General features: G+C 39.4%; 1 protein-coding gene across 3 annotated transcripts in view; it reads right to left on the reverse strand.

Moving 5' to 3' along the window:
- Positions 1-19,202, reverse strand: part of SYT16 (synaptotagmin 16) — a 260,532-nt gene that overhangs the window by 27,389 nt on the left and 213,941 nt on the right. For all 3 annotated transcript variants that reach the window (XM_032875244.1, XM_032875243.1, XM_032875245.1), the window contains one exon: positions 4,057-4,269. In XM_032875244.1, coding sequence (XP_032731135.1) covers positions 4,057-4,269 — 213 coding nt within the window. The remainder of the gene's footprint in view (positions 1-4,056; positions 4,270-19,202) is intronic.

Here is a 19,202-nt window from a genome sequence, read left to right on the forward strand (position 1 = left end):
TGGGTTTCATGAAACTCTCCCCATAACTTTCAAGGCTAGACAGGTTAACAAATTTCTGAAACAGCCGGGTGTGCATCTCTACAGAGTAGTGGCAACAGTGGTTTACCAGCAGTTTATTACCTACCTGCAGTAAACATGCAATCTTAAAAAATACATTATCACCCTATGCAGACTACACAAAAACATATTTAGGCAGATTGGTACTCAGAGCACAACTTCAGACTCCTAATTTGGGATTTTTCCAAAACCATGGCAAACCACTGAGAAGTTCCCCTTACTGCCTTGTAATTCTTAATAATTCAGTTCAGGCCCCTTGGAAACACTTTCCTAGGACACCATGACATTTTTACATTCACACATTCAGTTATTTGGCAAACATACTTTAAAAAGCCCACAGAAAATAATAGAACAAGGGATATTCCATATGCAAAACCCTATAACATAAAGCAGAATTTTCTTCTAAGGCTCTAATTAGCACATCCATTCCTCATATCCATGAACACTAAAATGTCCTATTAAACAGTGGGTCATCCATCAACGTGTGCAGCACCCAGCAGGATTTCAGCACAAAATCTAACTTTGCCAAGAAATTACCCCCATAAAATTGTCTCATGACTTTAACTCCTACGGTGATAATACCTAGATCAGTAATAAGGGAATTTTCAAAAGCTACATTAAGCCTTGAAAAGCTATTCATAACCGAAAAACATAAGAACTATATTAATGTAACAAACCATTTTCCTTGACAGACAAGCAAGGAATGAATTAGAAAAGCAAAGCTGGGGTATAAGTCACGAGGCAGAGGAAAAGAAAGGGGATTCACCATTACATAAGGCAATCTTCCCATCCTATAAGTTAAAGAAGATCGTGTCACCTTAAACACATACACAAAAGTAATTGCCTGTTGTCAGAGTAATGTATCCTAGCTTCTTAAAAATTATAGGCCACGGTTATATCATACAAAGCATATTTATTTTAACAGAAAGATTTTAGCACTTTTAAGTCCATATCCCACTTTGACATGGTATAACGCTATTATCTAGTTACTTTATTTTACACTCCCAAACACTTCTCCCACCACCACCTACATACAAATACTTTTGCCCACCATCTACAATGGTCAGTTTTATGTGTCAGCTTGGCCAAGCTATAAGCCTCAATTAATCAATCAAACACTAATTGAGGAAACACTGTGAGGTATTTTGTAGATGTGACTAAGGCCCTTAAGCACTTGACTTCAAGTAAAGGAGATTATCCTACGTAATTAGTTCACTGAAAGCCTTAAGAGGAGACTTGAGGCATCCCTGGACACAAAGAAGTTTACTTGGGGTTCAAACTCATGACCCCAACATCAGGAGTTGAATGCTCTACCAACTGAACCAGCCAGGCACCTCAATGTCACCTTCATATATATAAAATCCTAACTGATACCCCATTCCAAACAAAACTGAGCACAGATTTCCGGGGATAGTTGAACTGTTTTCAATGATATCAGGATTGCAACGTCTAGTTTTTGTGAAACATCCTAAGAACTACAGATTTCATAAGCAAAAATAAGGCTCTGTTCAAAACCAATTAAACAAACAAACAAATAGATAAATGCCCTGATAAGTGGACTACTCTTCTCCAGCCCACTTTTCAGACCTAAAGACCTGATATGCAGCCTCTAATCTGGATCACTTAACACAAACCCTCTTTGGCATTCCTGGGGATGCAGAGACAGTTAATGCACAGCTATGCTACATCAGACAAATGCGACGAGAAAACTGGCCAGGGATATGAAGATAGCGTTTGCTTGGTTCTAAAAACCCCACTCTATCTAGAATGAAGGATCCCACTTGATGAAACATGAGATAACCTACCAATAACTCACTCATGGTTCAGATTTTACTTGGATTTGGACCTTTACTTTCACTGTTCCAACATTTTGAAAGCATTTTGAAAGTGGAAGAATTGTCTACAATTAAATTTTTTCTTAGAAAATCATATTTAAGGTAGAGTGGGAAAAAAAGACTAAGTAGATGGAGGACCGGCAAAAAAAACCCTCACAATTCCTCTCTGGGGTGCATGCTTAATCTCTTCCTTATTCTTTACTGCTGAAAACAAATTCATAAACCTAAAGATGAACAAAAAGAAATGACACAGAACAAAAAATATCATGCAATAAAAATGACATTAACATTTTCATGGCATTTGATAACCTAAAATTTAGCACACAGTTATCCTCTCCTATGAAAATCTTGCTGATTTTCTTCAAAATCTATAGATAATTTATCCAGTGCAATGTGCTTTTTGCCCCCTCCAATAGAGAAAGAAATGTGATCTTTCCTGTCACTCTCTGTCAAGTTTTTCAGAATCGCCCGTTATGAATAAAGTTATTGCTAATTCCAGAAGGGGTGAGGGTTAGAATTGTTGTCAGAACTCTCAGAACATGGGCCATTTGTATAAATCAGAAACTAGACATTTGGGCTTTGGGGAAATGGAGCCATTAGCTTTAGAATGCACGGAACTGCTCCTGGGGAATCAACCGCCATTAACTTTCATTAGCAATCATTTGCCCTTGCAGTGGAGAGAGAGGGACACTATCATGGAACACCAGCGAAAGAAAAAACAGGAGAGTGGTGAGTGAATGGCAGAGGTCAGTAGCTACTGATACAATATGGTGGTCATTTACCTTGGGTTAATAGGAACAGCAATAAAATATGCTATGTTGGCCCGTATCAATAAGTAGAATTACACGACAGAGTGCAAGTTGTTAGGTTTCTGCTGACAAATAAATAAGGTTCTCTCTGGATATCCTCCTTCTTTAAATTTTTATTTTATTCTTTTTTGGAATGCCTCATTCACCTTGTCAAGCCAGACATTTCTTCTCTGTTATCTTCTCTCAATCTCGGGCTCTCCTTTTTCTCTATCTATTGCTAAGTGTTGCAAAAAATGGAAAGACTACAACTATGGGAGAATAGTTCCATAATGGAAACTATGGAAGACTACAACTATGCCCCTCTTGGTTTGACTGACCATATATCCAAGGGAAAGAAGAAAAAGATTCGAGAGCACAAGTCATTTAGACCAGGTCACGAAAGCGGGCAGTGTGACATTTCTTCTAGCTTTCTACCTAATATGATTCACAGACTCTTCCCCGTTTCAATATCCTGTGCTTACTAGGGTTCCAGGCATAAGAGAGTCAGAGAGATGCCTGACCTTCACTGGGGAAAGCACTAAGAAATAATTTACTGTTCTTTTTCCAGGTTGTTTTGTGTGAGTGGTGTGGAGGGAGGACTCTTAACAAGACCTACCTACCATAATGAGCCACAAGCTAGGTTTCCTCTACCTCAGAGTACTGTACCACTGGGGAAGGTATTCAGTCTGAAGATGCTGGAAAATGGCAGAAGACCTTGCTCTTGCTCAGCAAGCAATTTTCCTGTGAGGCAGAGGATGGGGATAGTGGTGGGGGTGGCCAGAAACTACAGGGAATGAGGGCAGAAGTTCAGGGTATGTGCTATTTGAAAAGGGTTATTCAATATTACTGTGATACATGTTTTTATTTGAAAGGTAAAACATGCCTGTGGCTTTAATAATATGAACTATTAGAAGAAAGATTTCAAAAATTGTCTGAGGTTATACAGATAGATAGAAAATAGACTGATTCCAAGTGAGAGAAAAGGCGCAGAATTTCAATGTCAGCAAACAGCTATGTGAAATGTTTATATTTACCAGAGGAGATTAAGATTTTATAAAGCTTAATAAATACCATGCTAATTCTAGCCATTAGTGTTCAAAATATACAAAATGGTAAGCTCTAAGGAAGGAGGAGGGTCCCACAAATCAGGGGTCAAGATTTTGGTACTTCTTATCCATTACTTCTCCCAGTTCCCTATATGACACCCCCTCTGTTAGGTTTGAAAAAACCCTTTACCCTGTTCCAGCCTCTAGTTCTTGCCCCATTTTCTTTTCCTCTCTGGGCTCTCAGATACAAGTATAATGATTGACTCATAGGTGTTCTTACCATTGTCCATCCCTGCTCTAGATAAAGAAAGGGTTTCATGCAAAGAATACCTTCACAGGCAGATACTTCTGTGTTATCCTCCTCATGGGTAGAGAGCAGGTGGCTGAAATTTGATTTCTGCTCCAATCCCACCTGCTTTCCTTTCTCAGATGCTTCTGAATGGAAACTCTGGGACCGGGACACAGAAATCTCAAATTGTTTGATCACCTCTTCATCACTGTCAGAAGATGTACATGGCTCTTCATCATCGCCAAAGCTGTTAACTGGGAGCAAACAAGAGCCATGAGTCTCATGTGGGGCTCACAAGAATACAGAGATTGATAACCCAGAGAAATAGAAGAACATAGAAGAACATGAATGATTAGTCTGGATAAAGCAGGCCCAACCCAGACAGAAAGATTTTAAAGCATTTTTTGAAACACAAATTTGAGTCCAAAGGAATAAAACAGGAAAAGAAAGCTTATGTGGGCAAGTAGAAATACATAGCTGGAACTCAGGAGGAACCATCAGGACACTCCTGACATAATAAGACCTTTAGTTGAGAAGGGCGGCCCTACTGATTTGTTGTGTTGGGGACATGTGCTTATAACTGGGAACAGGACATTTGATAATGATGACAGAAAATACGCTCTTAGTCTCATCTCTGTTATTAAAACACAAAGAGCTAAGCCCCATCCCAGAGAAGGCATACTTGCAACTGAGAACTTCCAAAAGTGTCCTAGTTTTGAAGAGATACCCACAGTAGTATATGTAATTTAAACAAAACAGAACTAGTTTATATTATAATGTTCTAATGCCTTTATTAGCACCAACAACCCAAACCAAACACCCTTTCAATTATTTGTACTACTTTCCTCATATCAGCTCACTGGCACTTTCAGTTTCTCCAACAAGCTAAGATGGTTCTTCCCTTTGAGTTCTTCGCCTTTGTTGTTCCTTCTGTCTAGAACCCTCCAGTCCCTGGTGTTTTCCTGGCTGGCTCCTCTCACCACTGAAGTGTCAGCTCCATGGTCACTTCATCCTAAACTCTTCTTCATTGTCCTACCTTAAGCAATTTTCTTCAAAACATTTCTATTCCTCTCTTCTCCACCATGACTTCCATGAAAATAAAGACATCACCAGTTTTGTTATCTGATGTCTCTCCATTATGTAAAACAATGTCCATTGCATAGTAAGTGCTTAACAAAAGCTTGTTAAATCTTGAAGAAATTGGTGAAGATCCAGTGTTTTCTCCCAAACCTGAGCGCCACCCACCCTCTCCACTAACACAAACTCACCCAGGGTTCCCTGTGCCTGGAATGTTTTCCCTTTGCCCCAATGCCTGTCTAGACTAGTCAAGAATCCAGTTCATCATGAGGACTCAGTATAGACATCACTTCTAGAGAGAGCCTTTCACTGACCCCTTAAATCAGGTTCAGAGCTTCTTCCATGAGCAGTAAAATAGATCTCAGCTTGCCCTATCAATGTTCCCTCCAGCTTTGTGACAGATTCACCTATTTAATTTCCAACCATTCCACCCAATCTGTGCATAACAGGAGAGTAAGAGACACAGTGGACCACCCACCTTCGCTTCCCTCCAGGCCATATCTCCATGTCAGGCACACGGCAGGCTACTCTGTAAATATTTGCTGAAAGTAAACTGGAAATGATAAATAATGGGGATTTTTTTTTTTTTTTCCAGAGTGAGTGAGCAAGAGAGCATTGGGAGGGGTGGGAGAGAGGAAGAGAGAGAGAGAATCTTAAGCAGGCTCAACACCCAGCATGGAGCCAGACACAGAGCTCGATCTCACAACTCTGAGATCTGAGCCAGAGTCGAGTCAGACGCTTAACTGACTGAGCTACCCCGGAGCTCCAGTGGGAAATTATTATTTTTTTTCAATTTGCTCCTCCCATCCAAAAGTCATACGTAATTCTCGGGAAGAATATGGTTATTAATTCATAGATGGGTCCTGAAGATTACTACTGAGCCAGAAGCTAAGAAGAAATTATAAATACATTTTTAAAGTGAGAAAAAATACATTAAATACCAGCCTGGTCAAAATATCTATTTTCTGTCTTATTTAAGAGTTGACATTCCTGAGTTTGTTTAGAAGATTAGTAATAATAATAAATACTTTTTGCTTTTTTAATGTGCCAGAAACTGTCCTAAGTGCCTTACACATATTATCCCACATTAATCACCCATTATCATTCATTTTCCAAGTGAGAAAATCGAGAGAAAGAAAAGCCTACAACTGGTTGAATATCATACTCCCAATAAAGGGTAGAACTGAGTTTTGAATCAAGGTAGCTGTCTCGAGAGGCCATGTTTCTAATTATTATTCTGAAGAGCCAAAGAGAGGCACTAGAAAGAATCCTTCTGAATTCTGAATGCTCACATCAACTAGCTCAGCCCCTGTGGTCAAATCTCTTAACCTGTGCGGATCATTTCTAATGTCTGGATCATTTCCCAGGTCTTCTCTAGATCTAAGTTTTCTGACTCCAAACTTCCTACCCAACAAACGTCAATACTGGATCTGTTTTTCTCTTTTATGGAGCAGCTGATTTAAGAATACAAGAATACATCACTGTCAGCTCACTCAGTTGTGTTGGCTGTGACCAGCACCAGTAAGACCTGAAAAGCCAATTGTTAGAAGACATGAGATATCCCACTAATCCTAAAAAACCACCCCAACAGAAAATCATCACAAGAGGCTGTCTTCCCATGTCCCAATACGCTGTGCAAAGCACCTGTTGTAAGGCAGACTATCACATAAGGGAGAGATCCAGGGGCCAATGGAGCAAAATTAAACTCCCTTCACCATTAGAACACAGGACCAGCTGAGCACCTGGGAAGGAATTAGAGGGATATAAGCATGGGGGATGAAGCATTCATTGGAGTTCTAAGTGTAAGATACCATTCCATTTATATTACTAGGTCAGATTCTAAAATGTAAGTAGTCATAGTTATCAATCTCAAATCAAGTGACTGGATATTTCCTAATCTATAAAATCAATAGTTGGAATTCACTAATTTTTTAGAATTCATTAATTTACCATTATAGGATCCCTGAGAGGTGGGGATTTTTGTTGTTGTTGTTTTGCTTTTGTTTTTTGTTTGTTTGTTTGTTTGTTTTCCCCCAGTGAGTCACTGATCATCCACAGAAGAAAGATTTCCATTTCACTAAACATTCCAGATACCTTCTTGGGACTTTGCATATATTCTCTCATTTAATCCTCGCAGCAACACCATGCAGTAAGGATCATTATTAGTCCCATCACAGAGATGGAAAACAGAGGCACAGAAAGTTAAGTAGATTGCTCTCAGCAACAACATTAGCAAAGTAACAAAATGGGACTTGAACATTGAACCTGTGTTTTTAGCCCAAGTGCATATCATCAAACACCATCGGGTGAGGGCACTAGAGCCATATCTAGTTTACTTTTCAGAGTGAGGTGAGGGTGCTCTGTCACTTCCACCCTGAAATCTGCCAGGAGGTTGCTTCCTTTGTGAGAAGAGACCGGCAGTCAGCCCATGTGGGAGTGAGTGAATGCATACAGCAGCCTGCGGTATAACCGGCCTATTGCCCCTCATGGGATTATAAATAAAAACTGCACGTGCTATTCTAAGCCTCACTCCCCAAGGACTTCAGGGAATTCTCCATTTAAAAATGACACTTGCCATCCCTCCCTAAAAACCACTCAGCAGGGGCGCCTGGGTGGCTCAGTGGGTTAAGCCGCTGCCTTCGGCTCAGGTCATGATCTCAGGGTCCTGGGATCGAGTCCCGCATCGGGCTCTCTGCTCAGCGGGGAGCCTGCTTCCCCCCACCCTTCCTCTCTCTCTGCCTGCCTCTCTGCCTACCTGTGATCTCTCTCTGTCAAATAAATAAATAAAAAAAATCTTTAAAAAAAAAAAAAACAGCAGCAACATAAGTCTCTAGTGGCACGATTACAATGATAAAAGCAATTCCATTTACAACACGTACCATGTGCAGGCACTATTCTAGAACTTTACCTATTTTAACTTATTTGCTCTTTACAATAACCTAAACCCATTTTGTGGATGGGAAAACTGAGACAAAGTGAGGTTAGTAATTTGCCACGGTCATAACAGTTAGTAGTAGTGGAACCAAGATTCAAACCCAAGCTGTATTGCTCCAAAGTCAGTGTAAATGAACATGATGTTCCCTCGACCATCTGCTGCCTCAAGGGAAAAAAAAAAATCATTCTTAAATCCTGGTAAAAATCTACACAACTCTGTTTTATCACTAAGAACACAAAATCACATAGTTTGAGCTGGAAAGAATTTTTATAAGCATTTTTTTAGACTTTCTTTTATTTATTTAATACAGAGAAAGAGAGAGCACAAGCAGGGCGAGCAGCAGGCAGAGGGAGAGGGAGAGGGAGAAGCAGGTTCCCTGCTGAGCAAGGATCCTAACATGGTACTCCATCCCGGGAGCCGGGATCATGACCTGAGCCAAAGGCAGACACTTAACTGACTAAGGCACCCAGGCATCACTATAAACATCTTTTTAAAAGATTCCTGTGGGGTGCCTGGGTGACTCAGTGGGTTAAAGCCTCTGCCTTCGGCTCGGGTCATGGTTCCAGGGTCCTGGGATCGAGCCCCGAGTCGGGCTCTCTGCTCGGCTGGGAGCCTGCTTCCTCCTCTCTCTCTGCCTACTTGTGATCTCTCTCTCTCTGTCCAATAAATAAATAAAATCTTTAAAAAAAAAAAAAAGATTCCTGCTACTTACCTTGTAATAAGTCTATGTCAACAACTAAACTAAAACGTCTGGATTTCATTCAACTTAAATTTTTGAAAATCACAAAGTCTCATCTCAGTTGTGACATTTCTTTCAGAGATAAGATAGTACTTTCTGAAACATCATATAAATACCAAGTTTAAACCCCTTTCAAGCTAAGTACCTGGGAAATAACAGTGGGAATTTGTATTCAGGTCTTCACCCCTTCATCCAATTAGCTTGCTAAAATAATAGGGGGAAAAATTGCACAATTACCGTGGATGTGGATACATCTTAAAGTTGAGATTGTTCCTTTCACTCAGACACAGAATACAGAGGGATCATTGATAGAACCCAAATATCCACCACCAGAAAGAAGGCAGACTCTTCTGCAAACCTTCTGATGCTTGGCCACCCAGCTTCATCCCTTTGTTCGCACACTGTAGAGGGGAACCGTTGGCTTCTTGAACTGGCAGGAAGATCATATCTTGGAAAGGTAGAGAGCACTGACTGGAGACCCATCAGAACTGAATCCCTGCTACAATGGAGTCAGAATGTTCCTCCGTCTAATTTGTAATGATTTTTTTTTTCCTAGTTCAAGTAGAAAGGGGCAGAGCATGCTATCTTTATGTGACACATTTAAGTAAAGAAGGTGGGGCCCCAGAGCCACAAAAACAGCCTGTCAAGTACGTTGGTCAAGACGAGAGTGGTTAAGAGTGTGGAATCTGGAGCCCAGCAGCCTAGCTCTGAATTTGAGATCTTCCGTTTGCTAGTTTGAGACCCAAACAAGTTCCTTACTCTCTCTCAACTCTGGTGTCCTTATTTTGAGATTCCTTACTTCTTAATGTTGTTGAGACAAATAAGTGAAATAAAATGCACCTGGGCAGCTCAGTTGGCGAAGCATCTGCCTTCGGCTTGGGTCATGATCCCAAGGGCCTGGGACTGAGCTTGCTTCTCCCTCTCCCTCTGCCACTCTCCCTGCTTGTGCTCTCTCTCAAATAAATAAATAAAATCTTTTAAAAAAATAAATGAAATAAACCACTTAGCCCATGCCTGGTATATGATATGCTCAAAAATGTTGCTATTATTATTATTTTTAATATCATTATTGTCTCCTATCATGGCAGTGCCCTTATTGGAAGCCCTTTTATGAAGCCTTACACTTATATGCAAAGGAAAGAATGTGCCTGCTCTTGCAGGGTCTACTTGAAAACTCATCATAGGGTTGTTGTAGGGGAAAGGTGGAAGAAACAAGGGATGGGCGAGGAGGAGGTAAGCCGGTAATGTGAATTGTGTTACCTTCTTTACCTCACTATCCTTTTTCCCAAGCCTGGAGGTGGGGTGCTCTGTCAGAGTTGGCAATGCTGTCTGGCTGTAGGCAGTGCCCAACACCTGCTCATTTTCTTGTTTCTTTTAAGGCAACAAAACCACCAACTGGTGATACAAGGGGAGGATTTTTTAAGCCTGTCTGCTGCTATTTCACAGATGGAGTTAGAATTTATATACAATCAGTGAAGCTCTGAGCTTATTAATTTGTTCCCACCCACATGGGAGCAATTAGGTGGAAGGAGGTGCTGCTCACATCTTATGCATGGGAAGAGGAGACAGGTCCGGGCGGGTTGTGCTCAGTGGTGCGGTCACTGGGTGCTACTTTTAGCTACAGTTGCAGGAAATCCCTTATATACTAGATTTCTCAAATACCCACAGCAAACGTCTGCCCAGGGTGTCTGGCTAAGGATGGAAATAACAACAGTAAGTTGGTTAAAGTGAAAAAGGAGAAGGGAGGTCAGATGAGACAACTGCCCATTTCACATCCTAAGAAAGTGACCACGTTTCTAGAAGCATGATCCAGCCATTATTGGATTCAGGCAGGAGAGGAAAAGATTTTTATTTATTTTCCAGCCTTAGGGGTATTTTTCAGACAATGTTTTGTGGAAGTCTAGGGTTCTAAAAGGAGCTTCAAGGCCTTTGGACATATGGGTGGTTGCATGGGGGCAGGTTGAGCCATGCAGCCTATAGAGGCAGGGCTGTTTTGCTCTAATATTATTTACATTTTTATAAGATTTTGTTGGGAAAAGAATAGGAGTCCTGACACTTTTTAAAGGTTTGAAAAACAGCTATATAACCCCACTCCCTCATTCTACTGAACAGACACTGTGTGTGAGGCTACTTAAGGGACTCGCCTATAGCCAAATAGCTAATTAGTGGCAGAGGAAAGACTAGCACCAGGTCCTCCCGTGCACACTGGCTCTTGCTACCTTGTACCTTGTGCAAGATATTTTGACAACTCCATTTCCTATATGCACAAAATGATGGCACTTGCAACACTTATATATGAGTAAGTCAAAAAGAAAATCTCTTATTAAAACTAGTTACGGATCACTAGAGTAGGGAAAACTTACAATAGTGAAGATTCCAGTTCCATTAACAGCAGAATAAGTGATTTGAACTCACCTATGAATAACAATTATAAACCCATGAAAAAAAAATTAAGTCAACTAGTAAGCAAGAGCAGGGACAATCTGGAGAGGATCCAACTTTTGAAAGAAGGAAACTTCCATGATTACATTACTTTTCTGCTAAGAGTTCCACCAAGTCTATGAAGCATAGGCGATCTAGGACTCCGGCAGACACAGAAGGCTTATTGACTTACGGTGTCAGAGGACAGAATTCAGGGCAGTTGGAAATGGCAGGTGGAAACTCCAGAAAGGAGGAAACCACAGAAAAAGAACTCCAAAATCTGCATATGAACTTGGCAAACACTTGGTTGAAATGTGGAATATGAATGCGCGGTGTGGGGGGTGGGGTGGGTGGGGGAAGAATCCAAAGACCTCTCAAAAGTAACAGCTAGAGGGCTAAAAAATCTGAGCAGACATTTTGGCTGGAGCCTATTTCAGGAGTCAGGTGTTTGAATCTGGCCAAGTTAGAGACCCCAGGTATTCCATTAAAACTCTAGACAGACCCACCTGAGAGCTAAGACAAAAAGTAAAACTGAAACAAACCCAACAGAACACAGGAATCATAATATCAAAGGAATCCACTAATAATGGAACTGTGTGCTAAAACAGAAAGTAACTCACTTCTCTTCCCCACCAGGCCAAGCTCATCCCAGATAAGAGAGGAAGCATCCTGAAAGCATCAGGGGTGGGGTGATTGGCTCAGGCTATGGAGATCACACAAAGGCTGCACCATAATGGGCAGTATTCTGAACAGACCTGTATCTGTACTCACCAGGCCCTCATTTCTCATTATCTGACTCTCTCAACTACAAATGTTTCCTGAACACTTGGCTTTGACAACCACTTTCAGGTTCATCACTGCAACAGGGTTCACCTGCGGAAGAGCAAGTGCTAAACTGTTAACCTCCTGACTCTTTTTGGCTCAGCTCTCTAACATGCATGCCTCCAACAAGGGGATTCCTTGATAGGACCCAAGTGTTGTGTTGTTTTCCTGCTATAGTGACATTTACATACAAATTAATGGCCAAGACTACAATTTACTCTGCTAAGAACTGTGGTGACCTGATAATTAAATTTCTGCACATGCAAAGAAAACATAAAACCGGACTGTTTGCTCTTGCTTTCTTTTCCCCAACCCCCAACACTTTTCTATCACTCCAATGAATCTTTACAAGCAAATGTGAATCGACATTTTGATTTACAAATGTTCTGATTAGGAAGACAAAAAACAAATTCCATTGCCATGGATACTAAAATGAAGGGCCTGGGATGGGTAGCCAAGGCTGAGAGAGATAATAAACAGATCTTGAGATGTGCAGGTGTTGTGAGTTTTTGAAATTCTAGCTATTAAGTGCATTCACTCATCTTTCCATCCCATGCTGCAAATCATTCTCGAGGCAGTTCCCAAAGTTATTGTTTTATCTTGCAATACAGCCCTGTCAAGCTACAGAGATAATTTCTAAAAGGCAGTCTCAAACTCTCCTCAGTACCAGATCTACAGTAAATATATCCAAATATATTATGATAACTGGAAAGAAATAGGCTGAAAATGTTCACTTGGCTAAGTAAGAGCTTTTTTAGAAGAAAAATAAAAGGCAGATTCCAATAAAAGTCACACAATTCATACATCATATATTCAGGGGTGGTACGCATATAGTAGAATAGCAGCCCTCAGTGATGCCACTGATATCAGATAACGAACAACTTCTCTCCATTTGTAGGAAAGTTAATGGAAATTTTTCCAAATGTTTGACTTTTCCCATAAAGTTTCTGCCCCTTGGGTGCCTGTTATCACATAAGCTGACATGCATGAGCAGATGAAAAAAAAAAAAAAGGAACAAAGAAATGAAGTAGCTAATCATGTTTCTTTCCTTAGTTGATTTGTCTTGGATATGCAATACTCATGGTTATGACTGTAACATGGTTTACATCATCTAGTCATATTTTCCACTGACAAAATGAGTCCTGCTTCATGAAGAACATATATACATGAAAATGACATGGAGTACCACAAAAATCATGTCAATTTTCAGCATTGAACCACCTGAACAAGCTAAGCACCACTGAATTGGAAATGTTGCCCTGAGTATAATAATGTCGCTTGTTTCATCCATATTCTTAACTGCCATGTAGAGCTTACTTTCTGCTATCTTACTTATATTTTCTAAAGGGGTTTATAGCTGTGATTCCTTTAACGTGTTCAAGGAATTTGTGGTCTTAATTCATTCTTCTCTTCTCTATTCCCTTAGTGCCTAACATATTGTTAGGAGAAAACACAGCCCCGTCGCCTGGGTGGCTCAGTTGGTTAAGCGTCTCCCTTCTGGTCAGGTCATGGTCTCAAGGTCCTGGGATAGAGCCCCGCATAGCGCTCTCTGTTCATCAGGGAGCCTGCTTCCCCCTTTCTCTCTGCCTGCCTCTCTGCCTACTTGTGATCTCTCTCTCTGTCAAATAAATAAATAAAATCTAAAAACATTAGAAATAAAAAAGCAATAAATCAAATCCTTCAATAAGGAATAAACAAATGAATTTAAAATTAGTATAAGAGTATATTAGCCAGGTTATTCAGAGAAACAGAACCAATAGGGGAGATATATGATTTATATTTATTTATTATAAGGTATTGGCTCATGTAATTATGGAGGCTGAGAAGTTCCAAGATCTGTAATTGGCAAGCTGGAGACCCAGGAGACCCAGTGGTGTAGTTCCAGGCCAACTGAAGGCCTGAGAACAAGGAGAGCCAATGGTGTACATTCTAGTTCAAGATCAGATGAAGACCAATGCTTTTGTTCAAGCAGTCAGGCAAAGTTCTCTTTTACTGAGCTTTTCTGTGCTATTCAGGTCTTCAATAGATTGGGTGAGGCCCACCCCATTGGGAGGGCAGTTTACTTTACTCAGTCTACCAATTCAAATGTTAATCTCCTCCAGAAACATCTTCCCAGATACACCCAGAATAGTATTTGAGCCACTATTTTGGCACCTGTGGCACAATCAAATGATGCATAAGAGTAACTATCACAAATACCATGAAGGCAAATGCCAAGTGGGAAGAATACCAAAGAGAAGCAAGTCATACACAGGTTTTTACCCCAGCTCCAACACTTCCCAACAGGGTGATCTTGGGTGAATTTCGGTTCATTCATCTTTAAAAATTAGACCAGCTTTTGGAAGTCTGAAGCCATATAAAACCCCTCCTGCTACAAACTCATAGAAATGCTGATAAAATTAGAAAGATACCTGGTACTACCCCAGAGGCATAAACAACTTGTTTGGCTGATATCTAGGATATTAACACGCTTGGATTCATGCAAGTCTGGATCTAAGACCCTAGCATAAAGCTACTACTCTTTAATAGAGGCTGCCCTTTCTATGAAAAGGGGACTAATAAATTTCAGCTAAAAGTTTGGACCTAGAGAAGTAGCAAGGAAGGTTACTACCCATTGGGGCTGTGAATGAGAAAAAATTATTCTATGAGAAGTAAAAATATTAAGTCTACCTCTCACAGAGATATAGTACCAGCCCAACACAGACATCTGAAAGTAAGAAATTAATAAGGGAAATGGGTAAGCACTTATGAAATCAAGGAGAACCCAGCAGAAGCAAGTGCAAAATTGCGCTATAGGAATACTTCCATAAGCCAGTGAACACAGGATTACGTCCTTCACCAAGCACAAACATAGCCCTTCTAAAGATGAGCTAACCTGCAAACACACAGACTATAATAAACAAAAGGTATTAAACTATCTTGAGGTGAGATAGAAAACAATCTAAGAACACACAGTGATTTAAATATGTGGAAGATTTACAAGAATTAGCCATGTATTAGGCCACAGAGGAAGCCTCAAAAATATAATTATACCACATACATTCTAATCTCAATACAGTTAGAAATAAAAGACTTTTTAGAAATTATAAAAATGCCTTTTGGAAACCAGAATCCACATTTTTAAATAATTGATGGGTCAAAGAAGAAACTCTAATTGGAATGATAAAATATTTATAACTGAAAAATAATGAACACATCACATATCATACATTTGTGGGATATATTTAAAGTGGTACTTAAAAGAAATTTATGGATTCATTTAGGGTATATATTAGAAATAAAGAAAAAGACTGAAAAATTAATATGATAAATGGTCAATTCAAGACGTTATTGATCAACAGTTTAAACCAAAGCAAAGTACATGGAAGAAATAAAAAACTAAAAAGTAGATATTAATAAAAATGTTACTACAAAGAAAACATTGGAACTAGGGAAGATGAAGACAATCTCTTAAAGATAAGCCAAAATCTTAAAGATTAAGACGAAGAATACATTTATAGATATAATGGACACTTGAAAATCACAAGAGAACACAAATAAGTTTAAGCAATTTTTTTTTAAGATTTTATTTATTTATTTGACAGACAGAGATCACAAGCAGGCAGAGAGGCAGGCAGAGAGAGAGGAGGAAGCAGGCTCCCCGCTGAGCAGAGAGCCTGATGTGGGGCTTGATCCCAGCGTCCTGGGATCATGACCAGAGCCGAAGGCAGAGGCTTTAACCCACTGAGCCACCCAGGCACTCCAGTTTAAACAATTTTAAAAAGAACGAATATAAGCTGGTAACCGCTGAAGAAGTAACACGTAGAAAAAAATTCAAAAAGTGACATATCATATCCAAATGGTTTTGTGTCAATTTTCCAACTTTCAGTGAATAGGTAACTGCTCTTTTATATAAACTACTCTAGAAGGAAAGACTTCATATATATATATATATATATATATATATATATATATATATATATCATACATAAATATATATCACTTTTTAAGGATAGCTATAAACTCAAGCTCAAGACAGGGAATTTATGTAGTAGTTCAATTTCACACAGTGCTAGTTGCAAACACTGTAAACTAAGCAGCAAACAAAATTTATATCAAAAGCAAATACATTGAGAATAAGAATTTATAACAGACATGCAAAGAAGGTTAAGTATCATGAAGATCTCTTAAATATACTTAACCACATTAATAGATTAAAGATGAAAAACTTATAATCATCTCGACAGATGTGGAAAATCTAAATAGGTTTCAACACCCATTCATGACAATTATCCTCAGTAACTTGGAATAGAAGGAAGTTTTCTCCACCTGAAAAAGAAAATCTATCATGCATCACACTCAATAGTAAACTTTAACATTCCTTAGAGACAATAAAAGATGAGAACACTCGATGTTATCACTTCCTGGCAATTCTGTACTGGAGGTCTCAAAAGCACTATAAGACAAGAAAAATAAATGAAGGGCATGTGTTGGAAAGCCAAGAAATGAAATGCCAAGAGATTGAACTTTCCATGTTAAAAAAATATATATATATTCTGAGAAGAAACCAAGGTCAACCTTTCAATTATTAAGGGTTCATCAAGGGGATATGTGCCTCTAATCACGGTGAAAGCAAGCACTAAATTTAGCTTCACACATGAAACAACTAAAAACCTGGACATCAACAACGATTCTGAAAATATTGAACATTAAGCAACTAAAAACAGGGAGTCCTGAGAGATGAAAAGTAAGCAAGTAAGTTCTATGCTTACCCAAACTGACTGCCTGGAGAAAGTTTTGAGGCAAAGCTGATGTTCTCCCTGCTTTGAGGGATGGAGTTAGGGGCCAAAGCTGTGAGAACTTACCAAAACAGTACTGAAGAGGAAAGCTACAAAGAGAACTCAGAGATCTGCTATATTTGAAGTCTTCAGAAAAATACTGATAAGGGCATGTGAGGAAAAATTCTGAAGACATAGAAAGAATTAATGGAAATGATTGGAGGTAACTACCTGGAATTCAGACAGAACCAGGAATATTGCCTGGTTCAACTAGCAAGCATAGAAAACCCCCTCAGTGGGGCATTGGTTAAACCACTCAGGAGATTTTTGCCTCATAGGAAGGAGCCAGAGATAAAACATTACTTCAGCCTTACCTAACAAAGTTTAAAACCAAGACCTAAAAGGATCAGTTTCCAAGTAACTTACCCAGGTTCCAAGCTCAAGAAGCATTATACATCCAGCATGCAACAAGGTAAAACCTACAATGTATGCCAACCAATCCAACATTTCTAAACATGCAGAGAAGCAGAAAAATATCACCCATAATGAAGAAAAAGCCAATCAATTGAAATGGTCTAAGAAATCACACAGATAATAGAATTTTTAGGCAAGGACATTAAAACAGTAAATACCACTATATTCCATACATTCAAGAAACTAAAAAAGAAAGACTGAACATTATAGAGATATGAAAGATTGAAATGAAACTTAGAGATGAAAACTACACTGATTGGAATTAATCACAGATTGTGCACTGCAGAAAGAAGGACCAGTGAGCCTGAAAACATAGCAATAGAAACCTATCCAAAACACAGAGAAAGATAATCACTGTAAAAAACTGAACAGAGAACAGTTAGCAGTGGGACAACTTCAAACAGCATACAATATATGGAATTGGAGACCAGGAAGGAAGAAGAGGAGCAGGGGAAAAAATCTGAAAAAAAGCATGGACAATCTTTTCCATGTTTGATGAGACTGAAAAACCCACCAGTTCAAGAAGCTCCACACATCCTAAGTCCAAGAAGTATCGTGAAAACTACATCAAGCCACACCACAACCAAAGAGTTAAAAACCAGTGAGAGATAATTGGGAATGAAACAACAGAATGAACCCTAATGTAAACTATGGACTCTAGTTAGTAGCAATATATCAGTTTCACCAACTGTAATAAATGTACCAGACCAATCTAAGATGTTAATAGGAGAAACAAGGCAGGAGGAGAGAGAGCATGTGACAACTTTCCATATTTTTTGCCCAATTTTTCTATAAACCTAAAACTACTCTAAAAATATTCTATTAATTTTTTTAAAGTAGTAAAAGGAAAAAAAGACAGCTTATGAACAGAACATCATCAACAAAAATAGAATTGTTAAAAGAAGTCCTTCAAACAGAAAAAAAAATGATAGGATATAAATCTGTTCTATATGAAGAAATGAGCAGAGTGCCTGCTATGAGGGTAAATAGATAAAAACTTGGGTTCTCAGTATTCAAATTTCATTTTAAAATTTTCCAACTTTTATATATGAGCTATACTACACAGATGTTTATTCTGACCCTCTAGAATCCTTCCCTCTCTTTTGGTAATGACATCCTGATTTTCTTTTCAGGAAACCAGTCTCCAAATTTCAATCCAGGAGGTTGAGGTGAGGCTGGCCTTTATTTTAGGGTAGGCAACTCAAATCTGGTCAATGACAGCTAGCCCTGGGCCCTTGCTGGAAGTCCTGAAGAGAGGCTCTCCCATTCCTGCAGCTGGGGTTGATAAGCTGATAGGATGTAAGCCTGTACCTCCATCACCCGGACGATAGCCTCCCTCAGAAAGACGCCAACTCCGAGAAAAGAAGAACCAAGAACTGTAGATTCCTGATACCCAGAGTGAATGGGAACCAGTCATTCCTGTATCCAGAATAACCCACTGGACTTTTCACTTATGTGAGCCAATATACTATGGTGTGTGTGTGTGTGTGTGTGTGTGTGTGTGTGTGTTTAAGCCCCTTTCAAATTTTCCATCACCTGCACCCAGAAGGACTGTGACTAATACAGTAATAAAGGGTGAAGAGTATTATAGGTGATAATGAAGGGTTCTCCATTCTAGATCTGCTTCTTCCAACACATAATTATGAAATCTTGGCCAAGGAAATTTGTATCCCTCTCCTCTGAATTCCTACAATAAACGCTGTCTGCATAATTCATTAAGCAAATAAGTATGTACTGCTTTGTGATAGGTCTTCTCTCTGGGCTAGCTATTTAAATCCTTATTAATATTTTATTCACTTAGCCTGATTTCTCCAATCAGATTATATGTCCTTGACCCCTCACACGTAGCTGGGGCTGCTCCCCTGAACCTAAATACACACAGAGCACACCTAATAGGAATCAGCTCAACTTTTAGGGCCCTCTCAGCACAAAACAAATTTATAATTCTGTAAGAATTCAGTG

This window comes from Lontra canadensis, unplaced genomic scaffold, assembly GCF_010015895.1.
Source record: "Lontra canadensis isolate GAN:19392208 unplaced genomic scaffold, GSC_riverotter_1.0 scaffold55, whole genome shotgun sequence".
Taxonomy (NCBI): Eukaryota; Metazoa; Chordata; class Mammalia; order Carnivora; family Mustelidae; genus Lontra; species Lontra canadensis.